The sequence below is a fragment of the Myotis nattereri genome (genome assembly GCF_964212035.1).
Source record: "Myotis nattereri genome assembly, chromosome: 10".
NCBI classification, from domain to species: domain Eukaryota; kingdom Metazoa; phylum Chordata; class Mammalia; order Chiroptera; family Vespertilionidae; genus Myotis; species Myotis nattereri.
Window position 1 is genome coordinate 73,568,505 of NC_138085.1, and position 14,782 is coordinate 73,583,286.

General features: G+C 54.2%; 1 protein-coding gene across 4 annotated transcripts in view; it reads left to right on the forward strand.

Moving 5' to 3' along the window:
- The window catches only part of DNMT3A (DNA methyltransferase 3 alpha), a 93,929-nt gene that overhangs the window by 19,217 nt on the left and 59,930 nt on the right, over positions 1-14,782 (forward strand). For all 4 annotated transcript variants that reach the window (XM_081101379.1, XM_081101376.1, XM_081101377.1 and 1 more), the window contains exon 2: positions 8,371-8,631. In XM_081101379.1, the coding sequence (XP_080957505.1) occupies positions 8,569-8,631 (63 nt within the window). In that variant the 5' untranslated portion in view covers positions 8,371-8,568. The remainder of the gene's footprint in view (positions 1-8,370; positions 8,632-14,782) is intronic.

Here is a 14,782-nt window from a genome sequence, read left to right on the forward strand (position 1 = left end):
TATTACTCATGTTGGCTCCCAAGAACAGCGTCATCTCCTTACCAGCATCTATTTTGGATTTAAACCTTTTTCTCCCCTCTCCGCTGTGGGGCTGTGTCATGGTAACCTTTAGTGCGAGCGGAGGAGTCTGATTCAACTCATCTCTGCCGGTGTGGCCAGCATCGCGGCAGCAGATTTGGTGTGACCAAAAATACTCAACGCTGGCGGTGCCCTGGCCTCGAGGGGGGTGGAAGAACCACACGTCATCCGACTGTGATTCCGGAGCCAGACAGATGGGCTTTGAAGTGGGGAGAGGATGGCAGGATTGTTGGGTTGGCTTTGGTGTATGGGCAGCTGGTGGTTTGGGTGGAAGGGATGTTTCTGAAAGTCAGGGTAATGGTATGATGATGAGCATCTCACTCGTGTTGAGAGAGAATGAGCTGTCGGAAAGTGTCTCTGAGACCTTCCTCCTCCTCATCCAGCCCCCGTCTTGTGACCGAGAGGCTGTGGCGGATAGACATCTCTGTCTAGAGGCCCTGATGTCTCCCCTCAGCTTTCTGCTGGCCCCCAGCTCACCAGGCCCTGGCAGATGATTGGGTGACATGGGCACCAGATACTCTCCTGCCTCTGTCACCCACAGGGCTCATTTGTAACTCCTCCCAAGCTCAATAGGAAACTCAGCCAGGAGGCTGTTATCTGTGGGCTGGTGTCACATCAGGGCACAGATATGATCTGGGGTCTGTGCTTAGCATGCTGACCCCTGGCTGAGTGCTGACACGTGTGTAGAGACTCCAGCGTTAGACAGACCTGGATTCCTCATCCTGCCTTGGGACTTTCCTACCTGGGCTACCTTGGAGAGGTAATAAATCTCTTTAAGCCTCATTGTCTCCCATGAAATAACAATAGAAGCTACTTCACAGGATTGTTAGGATGAAAGAGGACAACGCATGTCCCTTAGCACAGTGCCTGGCGCCTGTTAGGCATCAGTAAATGGGCAAATGAATAAATGAATGGATGATTCCCACCTTGGGCTGGGCACTGATTGTAAGGTTGTGTGCCTGTCACCGCCCCGGCTCTTGCCCCCATGGCAGACCTACCCAGGAAAGGGAGACTAACTGAAAATTTTGTTGTCTGACCAATCCGTGCCCAAAGTTAATGTGGCTGCGACAGTCACATGCTAGTTGTAAGAGATCGTGCTGGAGGGGAACAGTGGGCTCTGGGGTGGGACAGACCTGGCGTTGTATCTGGCTCTCTCACTTACTAACTGGATGACCTTAGGCAGCTCCGTTAACCTCTCTATACCTCATTTTTTCACATCTGGACAACAGGGATAAAAATAGTACCCACTTCAGAGGGTTGGCATGAGCATGAACGAGATGTTGAGATTGTAATGCTCTTACAGGACCTGGCATGTCTGGGGAGCGTGATAAAGACACTGCTGGTTGAGCAGCGGGCATTCGTGGCGCTCCAGTGATTTCAAGAAAGAAGGGAAAGCTGTGGGCTGGTTAGTCAGGAACTACTAATTGTTCAAATTGATGGAGTCTGTTTTTGTGTGTCAGGCTCTCTTGTAAGCATTGAAATGCATTTCATTTTAATTCTCTCAACAGTCCTATGAAGTGGCTACTCTTATTTCCCCCATTTTACAGCTGAGAAAGCTGAGGCACAGTTTTGCCTCCGGTCACACGGATGATAAGTAATCACACAACAGCCAGGACTTGAACCCACATAGTGGGCCCCGCAGGGAGGATTTATGGAGGTTGAGATTAGCATATGAGTCAGGACTGTCAGCCGCAAGGCACAGACTCACTCACGTTGTGAGAGGTTGACAGATGCCCTGCCTCCAGGTACAGCTAGATCTAGGGAGGGACAATGACTTGAGTTTTCCATCCCTCTGTCTTCATCCCTTTGTTCTCAGGTGAGCCAGCAGCTCCTGACTCACATCCTACCATATTAGCATCTTTCCATTGTGCCAAAGCCTCCCTGGGAGGCCTCTGATTGGCCCTGCTTGGTCACATGCTCACTCTGACTGAAGTGGGGGTGGGGTCAGCACAACCAACCAACACCCCCATGGGAAGGAGGGGAAGGTGACTAGATAGACTTAAACAAGCGAAGTCCACTGTGGGAACTTCAGATAAAGGGAAGAAGGAGGACCTGCTGAGAGATGGTCAGTATTTTTCAGCAGTTCAGATAGAGGACTTGAGATGGAGTGGAAAGGCCTCTTAGGGTGATAACATCAGGACCGCTTTTGGTGGAGCAAGGATTCAAGTGTGTGGGCAAAGACAGTTTTGTTTCTGGAAGAAGGCAATTCTCTGAGCCCTTGTTGAGGTAAGACTGTGGGGTGACAATCTAGTTGTTGCTGGTTGGAGTATGCTTGGAGTTGAGACTTGGGGTGATCAGCTTGGGGGGTGCGATGGGGTTGGTGTTGGTGAGGAAGGTGGGACTATGTAGGGACAGTGTCATGGAAGCTGATATGGCAGGGGCTGTCTGGAGGCTCTGGGAGATGGCTGAATTGTGGGCCTTTGGTCTGAGGTGGGCTAATGAGTGAGCCATGGTCATGGTTAGGGATGTAGCAATGGCATGCACAGGTGCAGTTTGGGAGGGATGTGAGGGAGGTACATCACGCTGTGCAGGGGCTGGAAGTGACGTATTGCAAGAATTAAATATTTCGTGGGGCGGGGGGCGGGGAGGGGCGGGTGGGGAAGGAGGTACAACTTTTATAGCTGGTGACGGAACTCTGTGTGGGTGTGAGGAGCTGATAATGGTTATTCTGTGGGATGTGATGGTTTCATAGAGCAACAGAGATGGCAGGGCCTGAGCTGTACTCCTGTAGAGGCTGGAGGCCACGCCCAAACCATGACTGCAGTTGGGTGTAAGCCCTCATTCCCATCCCATCCTCTCTTTTAAAAATTAATTTTATTTCCTCACAGTCGTACGCGCGTATAATTTGAGAAGTCAAATCGTACTAACACCTCTTCATGAAATTCAGTTGTTCGTTGTCTACTCCCACCCTCGTCCTCTTCTGAGGCAACTCCTTTGAACTATTTCTTCTCGCAGTTTTACACTTACATTTCTGAGTAATGTGTTTATCTTTTGACTCTTCCATTTTAGATACTTTTCACCCATTTCCTATCTTGTAAGTAAGAATGTAGTTCTCTTACGTGGCCACTCTTTCCGCTCCCCAGCCATCCTCCTATGTCGTTCCCACAGGCATACTATTCACAGGGGCCTAGCAGTGATTTTCAAAAATGTTTAACGCATATATTAATATACAGGTAAGCATGTTGTGGGCAGGAGACTGGCCCCCCAAAGACAGCCACAGCCTAATCCCCTGAACCTGTGGATATGTTACCTTAGATGGCAACAGGTACTTTGATTAAATTCAGGATCTTGAGATGGGATTATCCTGGATTATCTGGGTGGACCCCGTGTAATCACAGGGATCCTTAGGCGTGAAAGACAGGGGCAGGAGAGGCAGCAAAAGAGATGTAAGGGAACATGGTCAGAGTGATGCAGAGAAACACTGGCCGTCGTGGCTATGAGGGGGGAAGGTGGCCACGAGCTAGGGAATGAGAGTAGCCAGCAGAAGCTGAAAGCATCAAGAAAATGGATTTCCCCCAGCGTCTCCAGTGCTGAGAAATATTTTGGACTTCTGACTTCCAGAACTGCGAGATAACAAATTTGTGTTGTGTTAAGCCATGAATTTTGTGCTAATCTGTAACAGCAGCAAGTAGGAAATCAATATACTATGTAGTATCACTCACATACATACACACGTGTACATATGTGTGTGTATTTGTTAAATCAAATAATGCAACTGTTATTTGCGTTAAATCCACTAACGTAGCAGCTGAGCCTTCTAGTGTACTACAATAGTTGACTTCCTTTTTGTTTTCTCTAATAATTCCCTTGTGTTTTCCTTTGCCTTCTTTTCCTGCTACACCTTCTAATAGCTGTCAGCATGGCTTTCCACAAGGCCAGTCATGTCAACTACTATATATTTCCGTTCCATTTTTTTGGTGCCCATTCTCTTGCTCTCTGCACGTTGTCACTGCTGTTCTGTGACTTCCTTTTGTGGTCATCCTTACCATTCCCTTTGCCCTCCTTCTGGCTGGAGTTCCTGTTTTCTGGATCTCGTGTCTTCCTCTCGCGTGGTTTGCTTCCCCATTTGGAGCACATCACCCGGGACGGGTATCTGTCAGTATCCAAGTCCATCCGGTCCCTGTGTCCAGGCAGTCGAGTACGGACAGTGAGTGACACCTGTCGGGTTGAAAAGAGGTTCATTGGGAGGGTCCGCAGTGCCCACAGCACTGACCGAGCCTGAGCCCTGAGTCAAGCTGCTTAGCCCGAACCACGGCCTTCCATGTTCTCTGGCCTCTTCCACCTTCGCCCCTTCTCTTGGAGGACATCTTCCCATGCTCCCTGAGAAAGGAGTGCCTGAAAAATCTCTTTATTCTACTTTCACACTTAAATGATCATTAGGCTGGGTAAAGAGTTCTAATTAGAGAATTATATTCAGAATTTCAAGGGTATTTCTAACCAACTGAGCTACCTGTTCAGGACTTATTTTTCTTTTTAATCTACTCCGTCTGTTGAGTTTTGTATTTCAACTAGCACAATTTTTTTTTTATTTCTAAGAGTACTTTTATGTTCTCTGAATGTTCTTTTTTAATAGCATCACATTCTTTTTTCATGAATGTAGTACTGTCTTTGTGCATAACGTGTGTTTTGTTTGTTTTGGTTTTGGTTTTATCGGTCCTGGCCTTTATCTTCCAAGTTAGAGGCTTCCCTTACATGTCTAGAGCAGCGGTCGCCAACCGGTGGTCCACGGCCCACTGGTGATCTGTGAGGGCCGAAAGGTTGGCAACCACTGGTTTAAGAAAAACCTTTGGACCGGTGGTCGCCAACTGGTGGTCCATGATGTCCGAAAGGCTGGTGACCGCTGGTCTAGAGGTCCTTGGTTGTCCCTCCAAAGTTAAGGACAAGGGACTAAAAAGCTGATTGGAAGATATGAGCGTGATGGTGGGGCTTGTTGACTTGCAGGTCCACTGGTTAACCTACACGAGCCAGTTGGACACCACTTGGGTTCTGGTGTCAGTATTTGTATCCTTAGGCCTTTCCACTTGGACTGAAAAGAAGGTAAGGGTTTTGCTGCCAGTGTTCTAGGAGTCCAATGGGGGAGTAGCCGGTAGGACACAACATCCCATTTATAACCTTCATCTCCTTGGTCTTGGCATATTACCTTTACTCTCAACTGGCTAGTTGACATTTTGTGCAAAGACCCTCTGTTTTGTGCTCTATAGGGAATAACCCTTCAGACATCTGGGGGAGGTGGATGTAGGGGTTCTACTTCTTTTACTCCATCATCTTATTTTCACACATGCATCCTCGTCATCCCTGGTCCCGGAGGTACCGGTGCTGTCACATCAGGTGTCTGTTATGGACTCTGTTATAAATCAGTTTGCATGTGCTGCCTGAAATTTGGCGGCTGCAAGTCTGCTTTTCCAGATTCTGGAATTTCGTTGGTGGTGTCTCCCCTCTGTTCAGCCCACACTGTGACTTTACATCTTATTTAAAAACCCTTTCCACTAAGTTGGATTTAGAAGGTCGCGAAATTGGTTATGTATAGTCAAAATCCCACTTCTTTTTCCACAGCAGTTTTATGATTGAACTAGCGATGATGGTGACCTTGTCCGTTGTGATACCAAAATATTTTCATGATGGGATTCCTTAAAAAATTGTTTTTATGTTGTGGTTATAAGCATTATTCATGGCCACTCTGCACATTAGCGGTACAAGGAAGGAAATAAAGGCTGCCTCTCATGGTGGTAGGGTCTTGGCAAGGATTTTTCTTTGGTGGCGTTTTTGTGGTGCAGCCTTTGGCGTGGGTGTGGAGGAGGCCTCAGCGCCAGGAGCAGCAGGGCCGTGCCTGGCAAAGAGCTGCCATGGTAGACACATGCCGCTGTGTTGGGGCTGTGGGACCAGGAGCAGATCCCTCCCCTTGGCAGGGGTACTTGAGAGAAAAAGGGGGAGCTCCTAAGGCCAGGCGGGAAGCACCGCGTCCAGGCCTGGACCGTGGCCATCACGGCAGGCCCTGGAGAGGTGCAGTGCACGGCCTGCCTGGCCACATGCTGGATGGTTTTAGGTGGTGCTGGGTGCTTGTGCAGGACACTGACGGACAGGTCTGTTCCATTGAGTAACACAGAGGAACGTAAAGAGCGGCCATGTCAGCTGCATTTGCTGTGAGGACAGTGATTGCAGCTCGGGTGGGGGCGGGGAGGAGGGAAGAGCATTTCTTTCCTGTCCAGTGTCCGCCGTGGTCGGGGGCAACACCTTGCCATGCTCTGCTTTTCCCTCCGTCTTCCTCTCCTCACGGGCAGCCAGAGGTTCGCTGCAGGCGCTGTTCTCACAGAAGCCCCCTGGGTGCTTCTCGGCCTCAGGGCAGCAGTATTTGCCTCTTACCCCTTAGATCCCATGCGGGGGCTCTTGGGGCTCAGCTTGGCAGGGCTGGAGTAGACGCCTGTAGATCTAGTCCAGCTGTCCACGCTGATGGATGAGGTAGGTGACAGGCCAGAGAAACTGAGTCAGGACTAGAACGCACGTCTGCCAACTCCCGGCTCAGTGCTCTTTGTCACCAGACCCTGCCTCTCAGCGTCCACACCCTTTGGAAGGTTTTGATGTGGGGGGATTGGGGGTGTTTAAGCTAATCAGCGGAGTGGGTGTGAGTGGGACTGGCTGGCTTACCGTGGATGGAAGTCTCATAGAGTTCTGGGTTGGACCAGTTCTCCCGTGGGCTCCCAGGAGTCGTTTCGTGGGTGGTGTACGTTGGGGGACAGAGCTGCTTTAAAGAGAGATCTGGGTCCCAGCTTCTGCTTTGACACTGAATATGAACAAGTCCTAACCTTTTCGAGCCTAAATTCAACTGTAAACGAGGGGCAGTAATAATACCACGAGCGGCCCAAGGGAGGAATGGCTGTCAGTGCTGAGCACAGCGCCAGACATGTGAGGCTATTCTCACTGTCGCCATCTACACCCTCCTGGGCTGGGGAGCAGACATTCACTGCGCCAGCTCTGGGCTGAGCCTGGACGTGTGCCTTAGACCTCAGGCTCCTAGGGCTCACCTGTATCTGGGTTTTAATGGACAGGGACCCCTGTCCTGGTCCTAAGAGGCTCCCCCCAGCTCCAGCTTCCCTTCCACACCCTGGGCAGAGCCAGGACTGGGCACCCACCTCCCAGCCAGGGGTTTGTCCCTGGGGAAGGGGCTGTGCCCTGGAGAGACCCAAGCCTGTGCTTTCACTGCTTCCTCCTTTTCCAGGCGCCTGGCTGGAGGGGGAGGGAGGAGAAGCCCTAGAGGGAGGGGAGCCCCGTGAAGCAGAGCAGGAACTGGAAGGGGAAGGGTGTGGGTGGGCCCCATCCAGCCTGCCTTCCCTGTCCTCCTGCCAATCCCCGCCCCGGCCCTGGCCGGCTCTCTGGAGCAGGGGCTTGGCCCACTCGCCTTCTGGTGGGTGGGGAGCAGGCAAACTCTGTCTGCGTGAAGGGGGTGGAAGCCTGCAGCACTCCCACCCCCAGCGGAGGCCTGCGGCTTTGTTATTTCACTGGCTTGAGGCCCACACCTGAGACAGGGAGGATGAAAATCCCCTAAAATTCAGCTGTGTGGGTTCGGAGGGCCCCCCTCAAGGCCACCAGTTTCTGAAGGCAGATGGGGTGGCAGAGCGAGGGGTCTCACAGCCTCCCTCTGCGGGCGGTGGTTGTGGGTAGCTTCTCCCCACCCGGTGTCCTGGCCCCAGGCGCTGCAGGCCTAGGCCTCAGCCCACAGCCCCAGCCAAGCCCAGCTTCTCTGCAGGCCCGAGCGCTGGTCCTAAAGCAAGGTGACATTCATCTCGCTACATCCTGTGACTGCTGCTCACTTCCTCCACGTGGGGTGGGAGCGGTGTGGGGGTGGCGTGCTGGGAGGACAGATTAGAAGGAAAATGTAGCTGGGCTGGGGACCTCTGGGATTTCCCAGGGGGCGGCTGGGGTGGGAGGGGTGTGGGAAGCGTTCAAAGGAAAGAACAGTCGTGAATGAAGAGAAGGGAGGAGGCGGGAGGCAGCTGGAAGTCCCAGAAGTGACTCCCACTGGGCCACAGCGACGCGGACACCCGGGGGGCTGGTGCCGCCTCGGAGGCAGAAGGGGCCCCGACGGAAGCCAGGCAGCGCCCGCCTGTGCCTCCGTTTCCCCATTCTCTGCAGGACTAGGCTGCTGAGCTGCTGGTGAGCCGGGAAGGGAGCGAGGTGGGAGGAACAGGCCTCGCAGGCCAGCACCTGGGACTGCGGGCCCAGCCTGGAGGCGGGGGTGGGACCAGCGGGGCCTGGGTGGGGGTGCCCTGCCCCACTGACCCCTCTTCTCTCCAACAGGTGGAGCCATCGGAACCCCCAAACCCGCCGGCAGCCTGAGGCAGAGTTTCACCGGACTGTTTCACTCCGCGCCCGCCCGGATCTATGTCTAAGTTTTAACTCTCGGCTACGAAGACTACGATCGTCCCTTCCCCAAAGCCAAGCCGCCCCCCAGCCCCGCGCAGCCCCAGCCTGCCTCCCGCCGCCCAGCTGCCCGCCATGCCCTCCAGCGGCCCCGGGGACACCAGCAGCTCCGCCCTGGAGCGGGAGGAGGACCGCAAGGTGAGCAGCTGGCTCTGCTGGGAACCTCCTAGCCCAGGCCGGGGAGGGCCTGCCTCCCGGTCACACGGGCTCAGATGTGCTGAGCGCTGGACCGCGCCGCCCCGCCTCCGCCCAGGGCCTAGTTGAGGACTGGGAGCTTGCAGAGGCCGATCCTGGTGGTGGAGTGGGACTTGGAGCCAGGTAGTCAGGATCCAGGACCCAGTCCTCCCCCCTCCCCCCTTCCTCCTTCCTCCTCCCTCTCTCCCGCGTGGTGTGTGAGCGGAGGTTCAGATCCTAGGTCTGTGTCTTTGTTGGGTTTGCCTGGCAGAGCCCCCAGACCTGGATGCCTTTTGGGATTGGCCTTTTACTAGCTGTGTCCTTAGGTGAGTCACTTTACCTGTTTTAGCTGCTTGTTTCCCCAGAGTGTCCACTAGCTTCTGGAAGGCCCAGGACAAGTTCAGGGGGCCTTGGTAGATGTGACACCGTGTGAGGGCGCTGCCTCCAGCACAGACAGGCACAGGGCTGCGGTGTGCCACGTGCTGGAGTGACACCAGTTGTCATGGAGATGGTGATTTCCTGTCCCCCTCCCTGACCCCAGGCTCCGAGCAAGTGGCACCTCTGCCCATGGAGCTGGTGACTTCCTTGTTTTCAGAGCTCTGTGAGGAGTGACCTCTTCGCCCTTCTGCCAAACTCCAGCATGGGCCTAAACCAGATAGAGGAGCTCACAGCAAACTGGTGGGAGTCCCTGCTGGGTCCCGACAGGCTGCCTTGGGACCTCACCAAGCTGTGTCACCCACAGACAACCCCCCCTCCATCAGTGGAATAGTAAACCCTGCCACCACCCTTCTGGGAAAGCTGTCCCGGCCACTGGCCTTCCTGGGGTGCCCTATCTGTCATGCCGTGGTCCCCACAATTCCCTCTGCCTGCTCCTCTTTCCCTGCGCAGGGGTGAGGGATGGTGGTTCTTGGTGGTATCCGGGGATATTCGTGGAGCACAGGCGTCTTTCTGGAATTGGCATGGACACCTGGCACTGGGTGTGTGGGCCCTGAGCACTCGGGGAGTGGCAGCTCTGCCAGCCCTGTCGGGGCAGCTCTGCGACCTGCTCCCTGCTCCCCTCCTTCCTGGGCTTGCTCATTGTACAGTGTGTTTCTGTTTTCTGGGTGGTTTCCATCTCTTTGGTCCTTTAGGGACAACCCTTGAACAAGTGGGGCAAGGACAGATGGCCCTAGTTTACAGATGAGGAAGCTGAGCCCAGCTTAGTGGTGGGTCCAGATGGGAGCCTGCTCTCCCGCCTCCTGGATCAGAGCCTTTCCCACAGAGCCCCCCTGCGTGGGTCCTGGTATGGACACACACACACACACACACACGCACACACGCATGCACCGGAGCATGAAGCCCAAACACCTGCCTTCCCCGCCTGGAAACCTGCTGAGTGCCATGGAGGAGCGCACACCCAACAAGCTGGAGAGAACGTGCCTGTGCGGCCCACCGGGCCGGGCTCCGGGGGCTACAGGTCATTTCCGTCTGGTCCCCACAGAAAAGGAACAGGTAGTCCAAGCTACCCACGTCTTCCGGGCGACTCCCAGCCAGGACTCAGGCAGCAGCAGACCCAGACCCTGCCGCCATCGAGTCGGCCATCTGTGGCCACCTGTGCTCTTGAGTGGCAGCTGCGGCCGTGGGTAATTCCCTGTCCTCCCTGAGCCTGGCTTTGCTTCTCTGTTGGATTAGGTGACCCTGGCCCTCCTCCCCTGGTCCGATGTCCTGACTGGTGCTGACATAGCTTTGTGTCCATGTACTTGCAGTTGATGGTCAGCTGCCCCCCACAGGTGGGGAAGGTGGGGACAGCTGGGCCAGACTCCTCCTGGTACTGGACCAGGCTGCACTGGGCAGCAGAGCCGCCGGCCCTACCGGGGAGAGCAGCAGGTGGGGTGCTCGGTTAAGACAGTTTAGAACAGAGAAAGATGTTTCCCTGGGTGAAGAGTCAGTAGTCCCGGGTCCCAGCCCGAGGATGCCACTTACTGGAGATGTGACTTCAGGCCATCTGGGCTTGCGCTTGCTCAGCTGTGAAACGGGGATGGTAACTCTAGCTGTGCCTGTTCTGCAGGGTGTTGCGGAAGTCAGATGAGGTCATGGGCATGGAAGTGCCCTGCAGACAGCAAAGTCTGGTCCAATTATGAGGGATTACGATTGCTATTATTATCCACCCAGAGTAACTGCTCTGGCTCAAGCGGCAACAAACACATACCCAGCCCCAGATCCCGGTGCAGATAGAGCGAGCTGGTAGACTGGGGCTGGAGCACGCCCACAGCACACATGCTGGCTCACCTGGAACACCTCCCTGGCACCTCTGGGCTGGCTCCCGAAGCTCCAGGAAGTTGCCCAGGGAGGGTGGGTAGAGACACTGACAGCTGCCACAGCAGCCTGTGAAAGCCAGGCCTTGGGCAGGGGTGCCTTGTTGCTACAGAGGGGGAAGATGGGCTTGGAGCCCAAGGAACCTGGCAGAGGTGCCAAGGGTACCTGGCACAAAGCGACTGCTTGGGAGCCAGAGGGAGGGGTGTGGCCACCCGCTGGCCCCTCCACCGCCCGGCCCCACGTGCCCTTCCAGCTGCCCTCCAGGCCACGCCTCCATGCACCTTTCACTCCTGTACTTCCTGGAGCTGCCAGGCCTTTGTTTATGCTGTTTCCTCTGCCTGCAATGCTCTTTTCCTAATTGTCTCTCCTTTTCTCTGGTCGAAACCCTTGCTTTACTCTGCCTTGAATTATAAATTGTTGTAAACCAGTGGTTCTCAGAATGTGGCTCTTACCCATTCACCCATAGATGGACACTTATGTTGTTTCTTGGCTATTGTACATAATGCTGCAGTGAACTAGGGGTATAATGTTAAGTGAAATAAGTCAGAAAGGGAAAGACAAAGGTATATGATTTCACTCATATGCGGAATCTTAAAAGAAACTGAACAAACGAAATAAAACAAAAACTCAGAGAACAGATTGGTGGTTACCAGAGGGTAAAAAGGTTGAGGGGTGGGCAAAAGGGAGAGGGGGGTCATTTATATGGTGATGCATAGCAACTACACTTTTGGGGGTGATCACTTTGTAATGTATACAGGTGTCGAATTATAATGTTGTACACTTGAAACTTAAATAATATCTAGAGGCCCGATGCACAAAATTCGTGCAAGAGTAGGCCTTCCTTCCCCCGGCTGCCGGCACCAGCTTCCCTCTGGCACCCGGGACCCGGGCTTCTCTTACAGCCCCGGCTTTGTCGGGAAGGTCTTCCGGAAGGATGTCCGGTGTAATTAGCATATTATGCTTTTATTATTATAGATTTAAAAAATGTGATTCCTAAACCAGCCACACCAGCACCTGGAAAGGTTAGAAATGCAAAAGCTTGGGCCTCCCCCCAGACCTGCTGACTCAGAAACTCTGGGGAAAGGGCCCAGCCATCGATGCTGTAACCAGTCCTGTAGGGGGTTTGAGAAATACCGGTGTGGATAATAGCCATCCCCACTGCTGCCTGTGGAGGGCAGGGCCCCAGGGCCTAATTGGCACAGAGTAGGTGCTCAGGAAATATTTTGCGGATAAAATAGAGAAGAAAATGACAGGGGGTGAGACCCCTTCACCGGAGAGCAATCCCAGAGCCAGGATCAGGAGGTGGGGTGCAGAGCTGTGGATGACGGGCTGAGGTGGCCACGCTGTGGCTGGGCGTGCACAGAGAGGTCTGTGTATGTGGTATCTCCCTAGCACCTGCCCAGCATCCTTTCTCCCTGCAGCCTCCCAACCATATGGGGGGCTTCTTGGGGAAGCTGGGAGGAGGCAAGCTTTGGGGGTCTGAGCTCCTGTGCTCTGGCCAGGGTGGGTCAGCTGAGTAAATGTGGGCCACAGCAGAGCGAGGGGAGCTAGCCTTAGGGGAGATGGTGGGAGGCCAGGAATCTGGGTCCTGGCTTAGAGAGGATTAGGGAGGCAGGGCACCAGGTCCTGTGTGGAGGGGAGAAAGAGGGGCAGAGGCAACAGCAAAGAGGACCAAGAGCATTCCGAGCCTCAGGGCTGGAAGGACCTCCTCGGATACCCATGTTATGAATCAGTGCCTGGCCAGGAACCCACGGCTCTGGCTGGATCCCGATCTCGCTGCTTCCCAATCTCTTTTGGCCCAGATGCATTCAGCGCTGATGATCTGCCAGGTGCTCTTTGAAGCTCTGTACTTGCATTCTCTTGTTTCATTCTTATAATTGCTCTATAAATTAGGCACTATTACTTTTTATCACTTAATCTGGTCAGCAAGAAGGAACCCCGATTACCATGCAGAAATGGTCCCAAACAAAGGCCCTTGACGTTTCAGGACCGGCAAGCCCCAGCTCCCATCGGCACGTGGAGAAAGCCTTTGGGGGCCCCTGTGCCATGTGCCGGACTGTTACTCCTCACCTGAGGCCACATGTGCTCAGCACCTTGTTTCCCCTGTTGAATTCAGCTCAGCCCAGGAGAAAGGGGTGGAATGCCCTGATGCCACGCCACCTGTCCAGGTCCTGACCCGGTTGAGAGTGTGGGGTTCCCCAGGGAGGCTGCCGTGGACTGAGCCTGTGCCTCAGGCCACTGGGGGGCAAGGTGCTTTATGCCTGGACCAGCATTCAGGCCCGGGGCACCTCTGGGCTGTGCTTAAGAAACCAAAGGTCCACAAGAGCCTGGGTTAGGACTCGCACCCGGGTCTGAGTGACGCCAGGCCCTTCCCCTCAGGCCCTGGAGCACGGCTTTGTGAAAAGCATGTTGTTCTCAGTCAACATATCATTCTTCCTCGATGTAGTCATAAGTCACAGGGCAAAGGGGGAAGTGGCGTCTGGTGCTCCGGCCCTGACTGTGTTCACACGGCCAGCTTGGGGCTAAGCCACCGAGAAGGGTGAGCAGGTGGCGCGGGGCCGGGTCCCTCGAGGAGGCAAGGCGTAGCCAGGGGTTCATTCTCGCCTCTGACGTGGGACCCGTTTCATTCAATATCTTTGCTGAGCGAAGGAATTTAAAATATGCTTATCAAATCTGCAAGTAGCACCGAATTAGGAAGCGTCGCTAATACTCTGAAAGGGGAGACTCTGATCCACAGGACTCGGAGCAGCTGGAAACCAGTAACGAATTTAGCAGGAACAGATCTGAGCCCAGGCTGGTTTCCTCATCTGTCAAGTAAGGGAACTAATTAGTTCCCTTCCACTGGGAACTGGCAGGAGGGGCTGAACTTCTTCCTAGGTGGGCTCTGGAGGGCAGAGGCGGGCTGGACTTTTGGCTCTGCCCTTTACTACAAATAACTTCAAGAATGTTTAACCTCTCTGGGTCTCGCTTTTCTCACCTACAAAATGGGGCTGATAATAGCTCTCTCACAGCCATGTTACAATTAAGTGAGGTAATAAATATGGGAAGTTGACATGTGATACTCACTCAAGAATGGCTAACCTCCTCCGCTCCCACAGCACATCCCAACCAGAACTATTCTCAAAAAGTGCATCACTCCCTCCTTGCCCCGTCCTCCCTCCTGCCCCATGCAGACCCCAGCTCAGGGCCCTGCATATGCAGCCATCACTCACTGCGACAGACACATCCGCCATCTGGCTGCGACTGCTGCAGGGGGATGCTCGGGGACACTGGAGCGCCGCGATCTTTCCAAAATGCAAAGCTGATTATGTCACTCGCAGAGCTTAAGCCCCTGCTGAGGGGCTCCCAGGAGCCCACAGGATCAAGCCAAGCTCCTTAGCCCGTGTGAAGGAAGGCGCCTCAGGATCTGGCCAGCAGCCTGGGCCTCCTCTCTCCATTGCCTTCCTCCCACCTGTGTGCAAACAGACAGCACCAGGTGTGAAAGCGGGCTGCTTCCCTCCCCAGCACCTTGGCATAGACCCTTTCTTCTACCCCAGCTACCTTCCCTCTGGTTGGCCAGCAGACCTTGAATTTTCCAGCTTACTTCCTGGATTCCCTTCTCCTGGACCTCCTCCTCCCATCCCCCACTTAGAATGAATTCATAGGTCCTTCTCCTTTAGTACCCACCATCCAGCACTGCAACTGCCAACTACTGTCCTAGCCAGGCCACCAGCTCCTTGAGGTAAGGGACTGTGTCTTATTCACCTTGGCACCCCCAGTGCCGAGACTGATGCACCTGACATAGGGAAGGCACTCAAAAATACTTGATGTGTGACTGTCA